The sequence below is a fragment of the Podarcis pityusensis genome, assembly GCF_964106645.2.
Source record: "Podarcis pityusensis genome assembly, chromosome: 4".
In the NCBI taxonomy this organism is placed as follows: Eukaryota; Metazoa; Chordata; class Lepidosauria; order Squamata; family Lacertidae; genus Podarcis; species Podarcis pityusensis.
The window spans coordinates 75,652,426-75,666,961 of record NC_138027.1 but is presented as its reverse complement, the minus strand read 5'-3'; the positions used below and the strand labels follow the sequence as shown (position 1 = coordinate 75,666,961).

The following is a 14,536-nucleotide window of genomic DNA, read 5'->3' as shown; positions in this document are numbered from 1 at the left end:
GACTTGAGAGCCATTCTATATATTGCACAACGATTGAGATGACAGAGTTCTACACTATATACCACTTCAGACATTAGGTTGGGAATAGCTATATTTTTCTTTGCGCCCTTGTATAATAATAATAATACTCCCTGAAGGGAGCACGTTTGGAGCAGGGGATGGTTTAGTTTCACTTCTTCCTGGTGATAGTTTTCTATAGCTGATAGCTGGCTGGGTTTGATGGGAATTGGAGTCCACAACATCTGGGGGCTGGCATTTTAGTTCCCTCTGTTGTAATGTGTAGAATGGCTCCAGTTTATTGGAGGAGAATTAAGGGCTCTTTCTGACATGGAAATTTCTCCCACAGAGATCTCTCGCCTGTGTAGGAAAACCATATGCACGTTTGTGTGCGCAGTGGGGATGTACATCTATATTGCCATGTTTGTACGCACATGCAATTTCCTACACAGAAGTAATATCCATGCCAGGAAATAATTGCATGTGAAGCTGCCCTTAGTTACCGTTGATAACAAGAGATATGTCCAAGATGGCAAAGCTTGAAGCGCTCTTGTCATTTTTTGGGGGGTGGGAGTGGGGTGGGGGGGCACATTTACAAGATCTAAAGTATACAATAGGTCTTAACTGATGTTTAAAAGATGTAACAGCTCAGTTATTTTTATACGACGTGTTAGAAAATAAATTGCAATTCAGGACTAATGAGCTGATCAAGTTACCTTTCTGCTGAATTAAAATGTAACAATGTGAGAAATGTATAGCAAAATAAGGCCTTAAAGCTAATTCTAATAAAAAAAAGTGAAGATGAAGTCTATTTTCCCTCATTCTCTCTGTGATCTGATTGCCGAGAATATTATTGGTGTGTCCTTGTGCAATCTTCGTATAGAATCTGGGTGCATTGCAAATTCCATGGTAAGTATATTTCCCCCCCTTTAGCTGGTGCTTCTTTCTCTAATAAACTCCGTGTATCTTTTGATAGATTCCCATGTAGTGATAGGCTAAACTTGAGTAGATTCTGGTTTCATAAAGTAATTTTGGTGTCTGTTTGATTGTGGTTATTTTCTTCTAGTTTGCAGTTGTTGTGTTTGCTCTTATGGATTTCTTAGCTTTTTATATACTTAAATATTTATTTATTTATCCATCCTATGTTTGGAGTTTTTGTTTTAGGTATTTATTTGGTGTCCATTGTTAAAGTGCATTGTCCTTTAGAAGGAAAATGGCATACAACTGACAGTAACGACTGAGTGCATGATACAAAAAGAACAGTGGTGCAGGTAGGTCAGTGGGCCTTTGGGCCCACAAATGATATTGGACTACAACTCCCATCATCCACATGCAGCTTAGCTAATGGGAGTTGTAGTCCAATGATATCTTGGCACCCAAGATGGAAGAATGCTGCTTTAAGTAACATGAAACTCTGGACATAATGGTCTCACAAGGGGGTGGGGGACAGTCTTAGGTTATCATGTATATTATTTCACTTTTTTTCACTTGCTTCAAAATATGTTAAGCCTGTTTTGCTGTCTTTGAGGGTCCTCCTGCTCATTCTGCCCTAGTCTCTTGTAGGACTGGGCGATATCTAGTTTTCAGCATTGCATTGTGCTACATATATATCACGATGTCTGAAATAAGGATGGAGCTACTTAGAGGCATTGGCTGGCTTAATGGTTTTCCCCACACTGTTTTTTTGCATAGCACACACACACACGCACACCATGATTCACAATATATTTCCAGGTCAAATATTATGAAATCCACAATATGGATTTCAACAGGATTTTGGATGATATAGTGATATATCACCCAGCCCTAGGCTTTTGCCACAAATTCCTGTCCCGATGGCGCCACTAAGTAGGGAAGAGGTAAATAAGCAAATTTAGACATCACTCCTTTTTTGTGGTGTTACATTATGTAATAAAGCAGCAGGAGACAGAACTGGGAGAGGAGGAGCTAAATACGGTAACTCATCTAATGGATTTCAAAGTTATTTCTGCAAGAGTGCATTAAATAGTGCAGGTTCTTTAGATACCTTGACAATTTTCATTCTCTTAATGTTTTGCTGCTTAAACCTATCTCCAGCTTTTAAAACTCCTGCCCTGGTACTGGCTGAGTACTGCTTATGGCAGCAATTTCTGGTTCTCGTACAGAAGGCCTAGCAGACTGTCTTCATTTCCTTCTGATCCCTTGCATGAAAATATCAATAGTATGAAAATATCAAAAGCATTTATTGTTGGCATGAAAGACGAGCACAAAAGACAGATTTTCAAAAAGGAAGATGATGGTGAATTCTGTTGCCCGTGTGCAACTGTGGTAAATTTCATGTCTTTTTTTCAGTCTATGAGACTGAAAAGTATAGCCCACTACAACCCTGTCAACTGATTTTAGATCCAAGCTACACAATAGTGGTTCAGTATTTTTTCCCATTTAGCAACTTTGCTTTTTGTAGAATGTCCAGGCTTGCAGCATCCTCCGAATAAATTCAGGATTACTGATTTAAAGTACAGTATATGACATCCATGCCCTTCATTGCGCTGTTCTGGACAATCACAGGACGGCCCTCCAGTGGCCAAAAGATTAATAGAAGACCAATACTGTACCACTGAGCATCAAAATCCAGTGTGTTTGGTGACAACAAATGCCATTTTAATCCTGTTTCTTTTATTTTATTGGATGGTGCCTTGCATTAGTCGCATAAAGTAAGTTTTTCTCTCAGAGTGCTGCCAGGTTTATGGGGGCGCTGGGCAAGGTGGAATCTTTTAATTCACGGATGGTTACCTCAACTTCCCATAATTTTTTATTTTATTTTAATTTTTACATTTATATCCAACCTTTCCTCCAAAGAACCCAAGGTGGCATACATATTTCTCCTCCCCATTTTATCCTCACAACAAACCCGTGAGGTAGGTTGGGCTAAGAGACAGTGACTGGCCTGAAGTCATCCAGTGAACTTCATGGTCAGGTGGAGATTTGAACCCTGCTCTGTCAAATCTTAGTCCAACACTCTTAACCACTACACCACCAATGTCATACGAACATCAGCCTACTTTACAGGGTTTCTGTAAGAATGCCTGTGGCAATGTACGTGAGGCGCTATGAAAATTTAGCAACAGTGAAGACTTAATACAATGATTTTTCTACTAGTATTTTTTCAAGTAGAGGAGCATATTTTCAAATCTCTCAAGCAAAGTATCTCACTGGTCTGAACGATTCAGGGCACTGCTTAAATTTCAAGGATGTTTAACGTTACACTGTTTTCCAGTAAACTAAATGTGGATTTATATCGCCTCAGCAATAGCAAATATAACACAATATTGGGCAGTGCTCTTGGTTTTGGGAGGAATGACAAAATAATGACTAATTTACGCTTTCATTTTAGCAGCCCAAAAAACTGTTTAGTTAACCTCCATTGTTGGCATCCATTTTTGTTTCTCATAGTGGTGTAAGGAGCTTAGCAGCTCGAAAAAGCATTCCAACAAATCAGCAAGGCTGTGAAATCTCAAATCTGCCTAGTGCCCGTAGCTGAGTGCCAGCTTGGCCACCTCACTGGGCAATGGCTGAGTGTTGGGTGATTCACCAAAATTAGCTGCCATGTCTGTAGGATTTCTTGGACAAGTGAAATGGCTGCTTACGTTCCACCCCTCTGAGTCACATCCAAATTACTGCCTCCTAGATCGGAGAGCTCTGTGTGTGAGTGAGAGATCACGTTTTGGGTTTGAAGGAAGTGAAAAGAAAATTCTAAATGACAGGGTCATGCTAAATAAGGCTGCTTCTTTTGCTCAGCTTCTTCATATGAGTCATGCTTCAAGAGGGTTCGAAGCAAATAGGCAGTGGAAGCCATGCAGATAAGGGGAAAAAAATAGATAAAATTAGTTGGCACTCCCTGAACTGAATATTTGAAAGAGAATGCTTTTACAGATACAGGCATTCTTGTCTGGTTGTGGGGGGGCAGAGCAGATGTTCGCATTCCTGGCTCCATGTCCTTGGCAGACGCCTGGGTTGCACCAGGCTCACCACTTACTTGCACATCAAGCTGTGTGAAAAAACCTGCAAGGTATTAGACAGTTTGTGGGGCAGAGGGTGTTTTAGAAAAGGTGCTGGCTCACAGTCATAATGTTTTAAGTTGGTGGAGTTTAATCCTGGACGCTAACTTGCCTCTATATTTTAGACTCAACTCCCCATAATTTCTTTCGGATATTTATCTGATGATGATGATGAAAGAGGACTATAATAGATTTGTGGAGTTAAAAGGGACCCTGAGGGTCCTCTAGTCCAACCCCCATTACAGGAATATGCAAGTGACCCTTATGGGGATTGAACCTACAACCGTGGCGTTATCAGCACCATGCTTTAACCAACTGAGCTATCCAGACTGAGACGCAATACTCAATACATCACACAGCATTTGCTCCTGAACATGATTCCATCATGTTTCTGTAGTAATAATCAGGATGATTTTCTTGTTTATAAAATAACAATAATAATTAACTTTTTATAGTTACAGATAGGTAGCCGTGTTGGTCTGCCATAGTCAAAATAAAAAAATTCCTTCCAGTAGCACCTTAAAGACCAACTAAGTTAGTTCTTGGTATGAGCTTTCGTGTGCATGCAGTGTATCTGAAGAAGTGTGCATGCACACGAAAGCTCATACCAAGAACTAACTTAGTTGGTCTTTAAGGTGCTACTGGAAGGAATTTTTTTATTTTAACTTTTTATATTTTTTTTATATCCTGCCCACCTGGCTGGGTTTCCCCAGCCACTCTGAGCAGCTTCCAACAAAATATTAAAAATACAATAAAAACTTCCCTAAAACAGGGCTGCCTTCAGATGTTTGATTGTATCTGTAAGGACAGAATCAGGCATGCAATCTAAGTTAGTGATGGCGAATATAAAACCCAAGGGCTGGCAAGGAGTCAAAAAGGATAACATCTTGCTTACAGGTCCCAAAACTAAAATGCATTTGGCAGTTGCTTTGCTGCAGGTAATTTTATGATGCCCTTTTTGCTTTCACTGCAAAGGATTGTAACATTTGGTACCTCTTTTCTGATCCTGCGGTCTAGTGCCTATGGAACCAGACATGGATCTTGAAAGCTTGCCTTTAATTGCCACCTTGACCATGGACTCACTGTGGAGCCTTGGAAATGTCAGGATTTAGCAAAAATCCTGTGTTAACTTAATCAACCCAGAGAGTGATTATGGGTATTGTGCTGAGAGTTTGCAAGGCCCTGTGTTATGCTAATTGATCATTAGGATGGTTATGTGTATTTGGGGCTTTGGTATTCAGACAATTGGGAGTAAAGTAGGGAGCCAAATCTTGGTGCATTGGCAGCTGGGGTGACCCCTGGGAAGCTTTCCATGGAGAGAGATTTCGCGGCACTCATATCTCAAGAGGAGCTGTCCTTCATTGGATTCCCAGACATTTCTGTGCTTATCTTCAACCTCGCCAAGAAATGAGCAGCTCTTAGTTCTCCCCCTTCCTTTATAAATTTCTCCCAACCTTTATAAATTTCAAAAGGACACATTTTTCCTGTGTGACATCACACCTCCTGTAACATCCCTCTCCCAACTGCTATTTACCCAGAGCTCAGGCAGAAGGTCAGTGACTGGCCATTGTCTGTAATGACACCTTGATGGCCCTTGTCCCCAGGTGACTTCCTGGTTTAGTCTGCTTGTTAAATCTTAACGTCTGGCATCTTCCCTTCAATACTGCAAATATTATCTAAATTCTGCCATTTATTAATTTCTAACATTTCCTAATTCTAGCAGTTACAGGTGGCCTTGCACCCCCAGACCTTTGTTACCCCAGATCTATAAGAATATGCTGAAAGAATAAATTATGTTAAAACATTTTTGGCTTCCTGGACTCGTCATCTTCAATTATCCATATCTGAGCTATTGTTGGGTACAAATTATGATTACGCCATCACTCTTGTTCTGTAACCAGCTAGAGTAACCTTTTTCAAGATTTACATTCTGAATTGACAAGTCTTTTTTCCAGGTCAACAAAGAAGTGAAAGCTATTTTGATCCACCACTAGATGTCCCCAGTAAACAACTCTTAAAACATCTCCAGACCTAGCCAATTCTTTTTACAGTCACATATTAATTTAGTGTTTATGAGGCAAAATACGGTACAGTGGTAACTTAGGTAAAGTACTTAATTCGTTCCGGAGGTCCGTTATTAACCTGAAGCACCACTTTAGTTAATGGGGCCTCCTGCCGCCGCCACGCCGCCGGAGCATGATTTCTGTTCTCATCCTGAAGCAAAGTTCTTAACCCGAGGTACTATTTCTGGGTTAGCGGAGTCTGTAACCTGAAGCGCATGTAACCCGAGGTACCACTGTACGTTATTTAATAGTGTATCTTACTACAGGTAACATATGAGCAGCTACTGTCATTGATAATGATTTGTCATGCACCTTAATAACTGTAACCACTGCAAGTATTTTATTTATAAAAGAACATACTGCAATATGAGGGTGCTTAATTAAAAACAGCAAGAAGCAATCATTAAAATGACTGGCCAACCAAAAGATTCTTGACAGTGAAAAAAAGCAAGGGTGTCTGCCAAATCTCTGTTATAAAAGTCTTCCATACAATATTGGTGCATCTTGGTGTATATAATTAATACTGACTGGTGGTGTAACAGCAGATGATAGGGAGGGAATTACAGGATCCCTAAAGTCGTCCTAACCCAATTAAAATCAGCCCAGTGGACCATTGTTTCAGTCATTGAGAGCATGACCCAAGCATAGATATATAGTACAGTATTAGTTATGGTGCTGGACTGCCAGTGACTATGGTAACAACCACAAGCACATGAATATGTGCTAAGCTGAAGCCAATGAAGTTCAACAGTCAAGTTGTTGAGGTTCCTGCATGGCCGGGGGGGGGGGGCGTTGGACTTAGATTAAGGTTACCAGATAGCCCCATTTCCCGGGGACAGTCACCAGATTTACAAATCAGTACCCATACAAAATCCATTGAAGTTGAAAAGTGACCCCGGATTTATTGAAAAAAATCTGGTAACCTTAACTTAGATGACCCTCAGGTCCCTTCCAACTCTACAATTCAAGTAAAAGTATATGAAAGTGAGTGAGGCATAAACTATGATTCTGCTGTTTCACACCATAGCAAAGGCTTAATGTCCGTATCACATCCAGATCAATAATGTGGCAAAAGAAATCCAGGGACTGTACCATTTCAGACAGCGGGTGGGGAGTGATCACATATATTTCTTGAAAACAAAATATTCCTGTGTATGAAAAGTTAGCTTTTCGGCGACAAGACTCCTTGTCCAACTTCCTTGATATGTCAAGTTTTCCATGTGCAAAGGCATTGTTTAAAATGAGGACATGTAGTCCCCCACTCTTAACTCTGTAACTCTTCATTTGTGTGTAAATGAATTGGACTTGAATGGAACTTCCTGTATTCAGGTTTTTCAGAGCCTTATGCAATTGCACATTTACTCAGTTGTTGTCCCACGACATTCAGTTTTGCACATTGTTGTTTTGGGTTTACACTTCAGTAAGGGTGTTTATTATTGTAGTCGATGAGTGATTCAGGCAGTGCTTAAGGGCAATTATATAGTTATGCTATGGAATTTTATGCCCTGCAGTGCACCAGGAAATGAGGTGGCTGGCACTCATCCATCACTTCCCCAATTCCAATGGAGGCTGGTCTATCCAGACTCAGTTTGCCCTTAGCCAGCCTCCACCTGCTTATCTCCTTGCTTGCCATCTTCCTCCAGTCCTTAGTCTTGAGTGTTTGCCCTTTTAGAACTCAACAGGAAGATGGGAGACAAAATCAGAATTTGTTGGTTCTACCTGCCATGGGCTCTGGCTTGCCCTATTGTTGGTCTCCCTGGTGTCCCCTGGGCACCAGCTACCTCTGGAATCAAAGGTCCACATTTGCTGCTTCAGGAATGGACTGCACTGTATTTATTATCCTATCCCACTTTTATAACTAGTAGCAAAGGCAAAGGGTATATTTCGCATGGTGAATTGAGGCTCAGATCTCTTTATTAGCAGCAAAGACAGTGGAGCTTGCTTCTGTTAAGGCTACATAAATACACTTGCCTGGGAGGGAGCAAGTCCTGCTGAATTCAGTGGGGCTTAAAACAACCACAGGAGTGTGCTACAAATCTAATTCATACTAAAGCACCACCTAATCTCACATAAGACACTATTAAGATACTAAAACACAGGTTTCCTGTGTTGTTTTACAGCTCAGAGTGTGCAGATTTGCTGGAAATTTACGCAAGAGTCCAAACTGTCGCCTAAGTTCTCCTGTTGAACAATTTACTGTAATGCAAAACTACCAGTGCAACTGCAAAGTTAATCCTTTTTCACATTTGACAGAAGCAGGCTATTTAAATGGGCGTGGTGTTGCCTGCAGCTCCTAGCTTCTGGATTTTGTCTGCCCCCGTTCCACTACAGCTTCATTTGCAGTATTTGCTCATCCTGCATTACTACAGTTGGTGCACTCCAAAAAACAGCCTTTGCCAGCCTGAAATCTTCCAGCTGTTTTGCACTATAACTCCCAGCAGCCCCAAGCCAGCCAACATGGCCCATGCTGGCTGGGGTTGATGGGAATTTCAACAGAACTTCAGTAACCCCAGGACCATCAGCGCTGCCTTTGGAAACAGAACTTGAAGAACTTGTTTTGACCAGGGCTTCACTTGGCCCAAGTGACTTGGGGCCTTAAACGTGAGGGAGCAGCTTCAGGTGATCATTTCCCATAAGTTACGGAGGGAGAGAAGCAGCAGCCCAGTAGAACAGGTGCCATTTTAGTGTGTCAGGCAAACATCAGATCCATTGCAGAGTTCTTGATTTCTAAATAATCGATTCAAACAGATGGCATTTAGCGTGGGTTTTAAAAAAGTGATTCTAGCCATACTGTGGATAACGAGGGAAGTTATCTGGGTGTGGAGATGAGCTAAGCCTGTCTCACCTGATATGGAAATAGGAAAAGGCTGCAGTTCAAGGCTCCTTTGGTGTAAGCCCCACTGGATTCCTCCTTCTGCTCTGACATGCATAGGATTGCACTGTGAGAGGTTCACAGTGGATGATGGATGATGAGACTTTGTCCAGTCATACCTAGAAGCCGTATGACTTACAACCAGACAGATGAGAGGAGTGGAGGATGGGTTATTATATAAATATACGCGCCTCCCCTCTCTTAACCCTCTTTAGATTTCTGCTGGCCTCTCCTCGCACGTGAAACTGCGCTGAAAAACACAAACTCGGCCAAAATTACACACAGCGGTCTGTGAAACTTTACAAAAGGGAGCATAGCAAATGCGGAGCTGCCGGCTTAAAAATGAGGGTCACGGCCACACGGTTCGCCCTAGTTCTCCTTTGTGGAGAACTGAAAGCCGCCCCTCTCCACGCAGAACTGGGGCTGACGCGAGGCGGAGACGCAGCCAGTTTGGAGAGGAACAGAAAACCAGCCGCGCCGCCGCTTCCCGGAAGCCTGCGAGGCGCTGGCCGGCCTCTCCCCCGTCACACACACGTGCGCTGCGGGCGGAGCGGCTGTCGGAGGGCATGTGCGCTCGGCTCACCAGGCCGGGGACTGGGGCGGGCGCTCGGCGGGGCGGTGCTGCCCTCAGCCGGGGAGAAGGAGTTATACAACCGCTCGGCGTTGCATAAGCGCCTGAGCCCGGAATAGTCTCAGCTGCCTGCTGGCGCGCTCCGGGAGTGGGGCCAGCGCCGCCCTGCTCTCCTCCCCCTGACCCCGACGCGCTCGCTCTCCTCGGGGGACGCCCCAGACGGAGCTGGCGGCGCGCCTTCCCCCCCGCGCAGCCCTTTCATAACGGCGTCCGTCCCAGCCCTGGCGGCCACCAGGCTCCTTGAGCGAGGCGCAGCGGCGACAAGGGGCCGCCTCCCCGCTTTCCTGCTCCTCGCGGAGGCGCTGAACTCGACGATGAAGCCATAGCAGGAGCGCTCGCCGCCACCACCACACCCACCCAGTCAGCCAACCCGGCGAAAATGGAGCTGGGGGCCGCGCTCGGGCAGCAGGCGCAGCAGCGCGCCCACCACCACCAGGCCCCGTCGGCGGCAGGAGGCGGCGGCGGCGGCGGCGGCGGTCCCTGCGCGGAGATGTTGCAAGTGGCCGAGGAGGCTTTCCGAGGCGGGCAGTTCGCCCTGGCGGCGGAGATCCTGAGCTCGCAGCTGGCCGAGCTGGCGCAGCCCGAGCGGGGCCTTTGCCTCCGCCAAGGGGACGCGCTGGCCCGCGCGGGGCGCATGGCCGAGGCTCTGGATGCTTACAGCGCGGCCGCCAGGCTGGCCCGCCTGAGGCCCGAGGAGCTGCGCGAACTGGCCGAGAGCTTCGCGCTCAGCCTCCGCGACAAAGAGCTGCGCCTGCCGCCGTGGCGGGGGCCTGGCGGCGGCGGCGGAGCAGCTCCGGAGGGAGACGACCCGCTGGCGGACCCGCCTTGCTGCCGACCCCCGGAGCCGCTGGGCTGCCCCGTGTGCCGCCGCCTGCTCTGCGAGCCGGTGACTTTGCACTGCGGGCACACCCACTGCAAGCGCTGCGCCCAGAGCGGCGGAGGCGAGTGCGCCCGCTGCGCCGCCCGGCGCCCAGCCTCTGCCCCGGTCGCGCAGCCCCCCGCCGGTCCCCGCGTCAACGTGGTCCTGGGCAGCCTGCTGGAGAAGTGGTTCCCGGCCGAGAGCAAAGCGCGCCGGCTGGGCGCCGAAGGGGTCGCGCTGAAGGAGAGGCAGGAGCTGGCGCCCGCCCTGGAGAAGTACAACCAGGCCCTGGACCTCGGTGAGTGCTCGCCGTCGCACACGCCCGACTCCTCCCCACAGAAGAAAGCTTCCCTGTCGCCTTTGGAAGCAGCAAGGGCAAAAACCTTGTCAATATGCTCGGCGACGCTGCGCCACAACTCCGACCTGGGTTGCTTTGGCTCACAAGGGGAGAAACAGGCCCAGTTGCGTTCCTGAGCTCCCTTCCTTATGTGGGAAGCGGATTAGGGATTTCCCGACGGGGAGAAAGCGCAGTGTAATGGGGGCCATTTCCAGGAGTGGGTGTTTCTGCCAACGCTGGGCAGCCAGGCCTTGCCTGATACATGGATGAGAAGGAATTCGACAATAAGGGGCCCCTTCTCAACACCTGGGTGGAAAGTGCGTTGTGGCGCTTTCTGCGCTGCCTGGTGTTTTTGCAAACTACCGGTATATGTGAAGTGTAGAAAGTGGGAGGAAGTGTGTCACTTTCTAAAAAAAGAAACCCCCCCCCCCCACTAAGCTTGTGCTTCCTGGCACTGTGCAATTGGGGATCCCAATATTCTGTTGGGAGGCGCCCCCCTCCCAACTGTTGCAGTTTGTGAAGGAGAACAGGAATCTGTTCAGTTCTTACAAACTGCTATGTGATCGTGCTTGGGCTGTGTGACAGCCCAATGGTGAAATGATTTCTAGGGGTCAGAAGGGTCTGTGACATAGGCGCAGTTGTGTTTCGGTGCTTGGAAGGCATGTGTATTGGGGAAATAGGCTGTGGGGTGTTGGGTAAAGGGTTAATTTGACTTCTCAAGTTATGTGGGAAATGAATTCTGTTTAGGTGGGTTCCAGCTGCCTTGCCCATTCAGTAAAAAAAAACTGGGTTTTTGTTAACATTGACCAGAAGCAGCCATGGGGTTTATTAGAATGAGGTAAGGTGTGCTCTTGAGGGCTGGCAGTTACAGCCCCAGGATGCTTCCCAGCTGAAGCCAGGGCAGGGGTGAGAGCAAATACTGGGAATAGTCGACATCGGAACACATATTGTATCTTCTGTGCATTGCTTTGTGGAGAATGTTAAGGGCCTTTGCAACTGCGAGAAATCGAGATTTTCATCCGGGAGTTAGAAAAGTTCATACCCCACATGGTTTTCTCAATCCTGGTGCCTTGTGGCTCAGATTTCTGCTCAAGAGCTTCAAATTAGCTTTCCTTTTCTCTGGCACAACTAAAGCCACTTATTTTGTATTGGTTTCTGACTTCCATTTGACGGGTCAGGCACCAGTAAGAAAACAGCTTTATGGGAAATAATTCTAGAGAGTTTTAAAATTGTATAATAGTGAAAGTTGAAACGTAATTGTAGCCTAGGCGTGGCAATGCTTTGTGACATTGTCAACACAGAGGTTTGTGGGGCTTTGAGCATCTTGGAAACTCAGAAAGGGTGTAAGGTGTGCACCTGAAGATACGAGCAAATCCTTCCTCGTCACATACCTTTTCTAATGCAGCAATACATCTTCATCTACTGCCCTGCCAGTACCCAGTAGGTACATACTATTTTCACTGCCAGCCTTTTGACTAGCCCCAAAATAGCTGGGAATATATAAGATGACACTTCCTGCTTGGCAGAATCTCTAAAACATGTGCAGTGTGGGTTAAGGTCATTGCCAATCGTCTTTACCCAAACCTTGGGAAATTAATAAATGACTTACTGCTCTTACCTCAGGGACTTCCTTACAATTCAAAGCAAAACTTGCAGCAGCTACTGTATCCACAGAACTTATGGATACGCAGTTGGGCACCCTGCAGATTATCTGTGTGTTGTTCATTTGTTCATGGTGGGAGATGGAGGACTTATTTCTTAAAAAAACAAAGAATTTACAACGTTCCATTTTCATCTACAAATTCGCGAGAATTTGAGAATAAATTCTGTGTACTTGCAGGGAGCAACATCAGAATTGCATAATATTGTTTCCCTGAATACTCATCATCACAACACAGTGTAAGAGAGTGTGACTTCTCTAAACACATTCGGAACCTTATACCTAAGATGTTGACATGCTTACTGTAAGACCACCAGAACTGATTGCATAATATAGATGGATTTCAAAACCTTTTTGGTATCTGTGTGACTAAGAAAAGGAAGCCATGTCTCCAGAAACATCAAATAGTGCATTTGGACAGGCAGAGTGAAAGTTTCACTGTTGCTGGTTGTGATTAAAATTTCAGAAATACGGGTGTGTGTGAATTAATGCATGAATCAGAGAGTCTGTAACACTCTGGAATGCCATGGTTCCAGGTTTGGCTGCGTATGCTTGATGTAGGGTAAATTTTCACAGGTCATCCTGACCTTTTGAAATGCCAGTAGGGAGGCGTACTGTTGGTTCTCTTCTGATAGGCTGTTTCAAAGTTTTTGGAGCTGGGCCTTTCTTGGTGACTTCAATAGGCTGGGAACAGAGCTTGTATATAGTGAAAGATGTTTTTTATTTTGCTGTCATTACATGTAACTGTTTAGACATAGACAAAAACCTTCCCAAGTAGAGCAGGTGTTGGCAACCTTCGGCTCTGCAGATGTTGCTGACCTCTGCAGCTCCCATCATTCTTGACCATTGGCTGTGCTTACTGGGACCACTGGGTGTTGTAGTTCAGCAACATTTGCACGGCCAGAGGCTTCCCATACCTGCAATAATAGAGAGAACCATTGGAGCTGAAATTGTCTTCCTTTTGTCATGTCAAGCAGCAAAACTACATTTGTTTCATGCCTCATTGTTTCATTGGAAAACACATTCTGATACGAGGAAAGTTTCTGTAATTGTACGTCTCTGCATCTTGAAATATTTCTATATTGTGATACCAAAGTGCCCTCTTTTTAACCCAGTAAAACAAATCAGTGGAATTGATTTACCTAGCTGTGCCTCCTTTGTCATTGTCAACTTAACCATGGAGAAGTTCTTTCTCTCGCAAGCGTTAAAGCAATGCTGCATTTTTCAGTTTTGTAACGAGTTGCGGGGTTGTTTTTTAAGAATAAAACTTTTGGGATAAATTTTTGGAAAGCACTTGGTTAAAACCTAACACAGACCATTATTGCCCAAATAGAATTTCCCCTGGGAAAGCTTGATTTCTGTGGTCCTTGGGCCCATCTCATACTGGAAAGCATTTAGCTCAGGTTTAGGGAGATTTTTAAAAACGCATCTTCTCACTCTCCCAGTGCTTATATGGATAGTGAAACAGTACCTAAATACTAGCAATCATAATGCACAGTGGGTTGTTAAAGGGTTTTAAAATATTAATACTTAATATTTAAAATATTAATATTTAAAATTTTAAAATACTGTTTTGCCAAAGGTTTGATAACACACCTAAGGCTACTTGGATCTGTATTTTTAATATTGAGTGGAGGGTTCAGCACATAAATGCAGCTGAAAGTTTGATTCTGGAACTACGAAAATGCTTTGGCTATTTTAGTAGTTCTTACTGTAGTTTGAGGCCGCGCTAGAAGTATGGAGCCATAACAGTTTTTTTGCTAGAAGTGTTTGTAAAAGTAAGGAAGATACCAGAGCTTGCCAGGGAACTGGCTCTGGCAGGGAAAATGCTCACACACCCCTTATTTTCCTGTGTGTAGATCATGTATAGTCTGTAAAATGACTCAACTGTAAAATGACTCAACACATTCAAAGTTCGGAAGAGATCATAAAATTATATAAATGTAGAGCTGGAAGGGACCCCAAGGTTCATCTAGTCCATCTGATTCTCTTCCTCAGCTTCCTGCCCCTCCCTCCCTCCCTCCAGAATTTCTTTCTCAAACCTGAGCAAACCCACAGGGGAACCTATCTTCTGCTTCAC

General features: G+C 45.0%; 1 protein-coding gene across 1 annotated transcript in view; it reads left to right on the top strand.

The window, feature by feature from the left end:
* The first annotated feature begins 9,800 nt into the window (after nt 1–9,800).
* LONRF2 (LON peptidase N-terminal domain and ring finger 2) overlaps nt 9,801–14,536 on the top strand; it is a 37,946-nt gene continuing 33,210 nt past the window's right edge. The window contains exon 1 of the mRNA XM_081003013.1: nt 9,801–10,757. Within this exon, the coding sequence (XP_080859139.1) occupies nt 9,980–10,757 (778 nt within the window). The 5' untranslated portion in view covers nt 9,801–9,979. The remainder of the gene's footprint in view (nt 10,758–14,536) is intronic.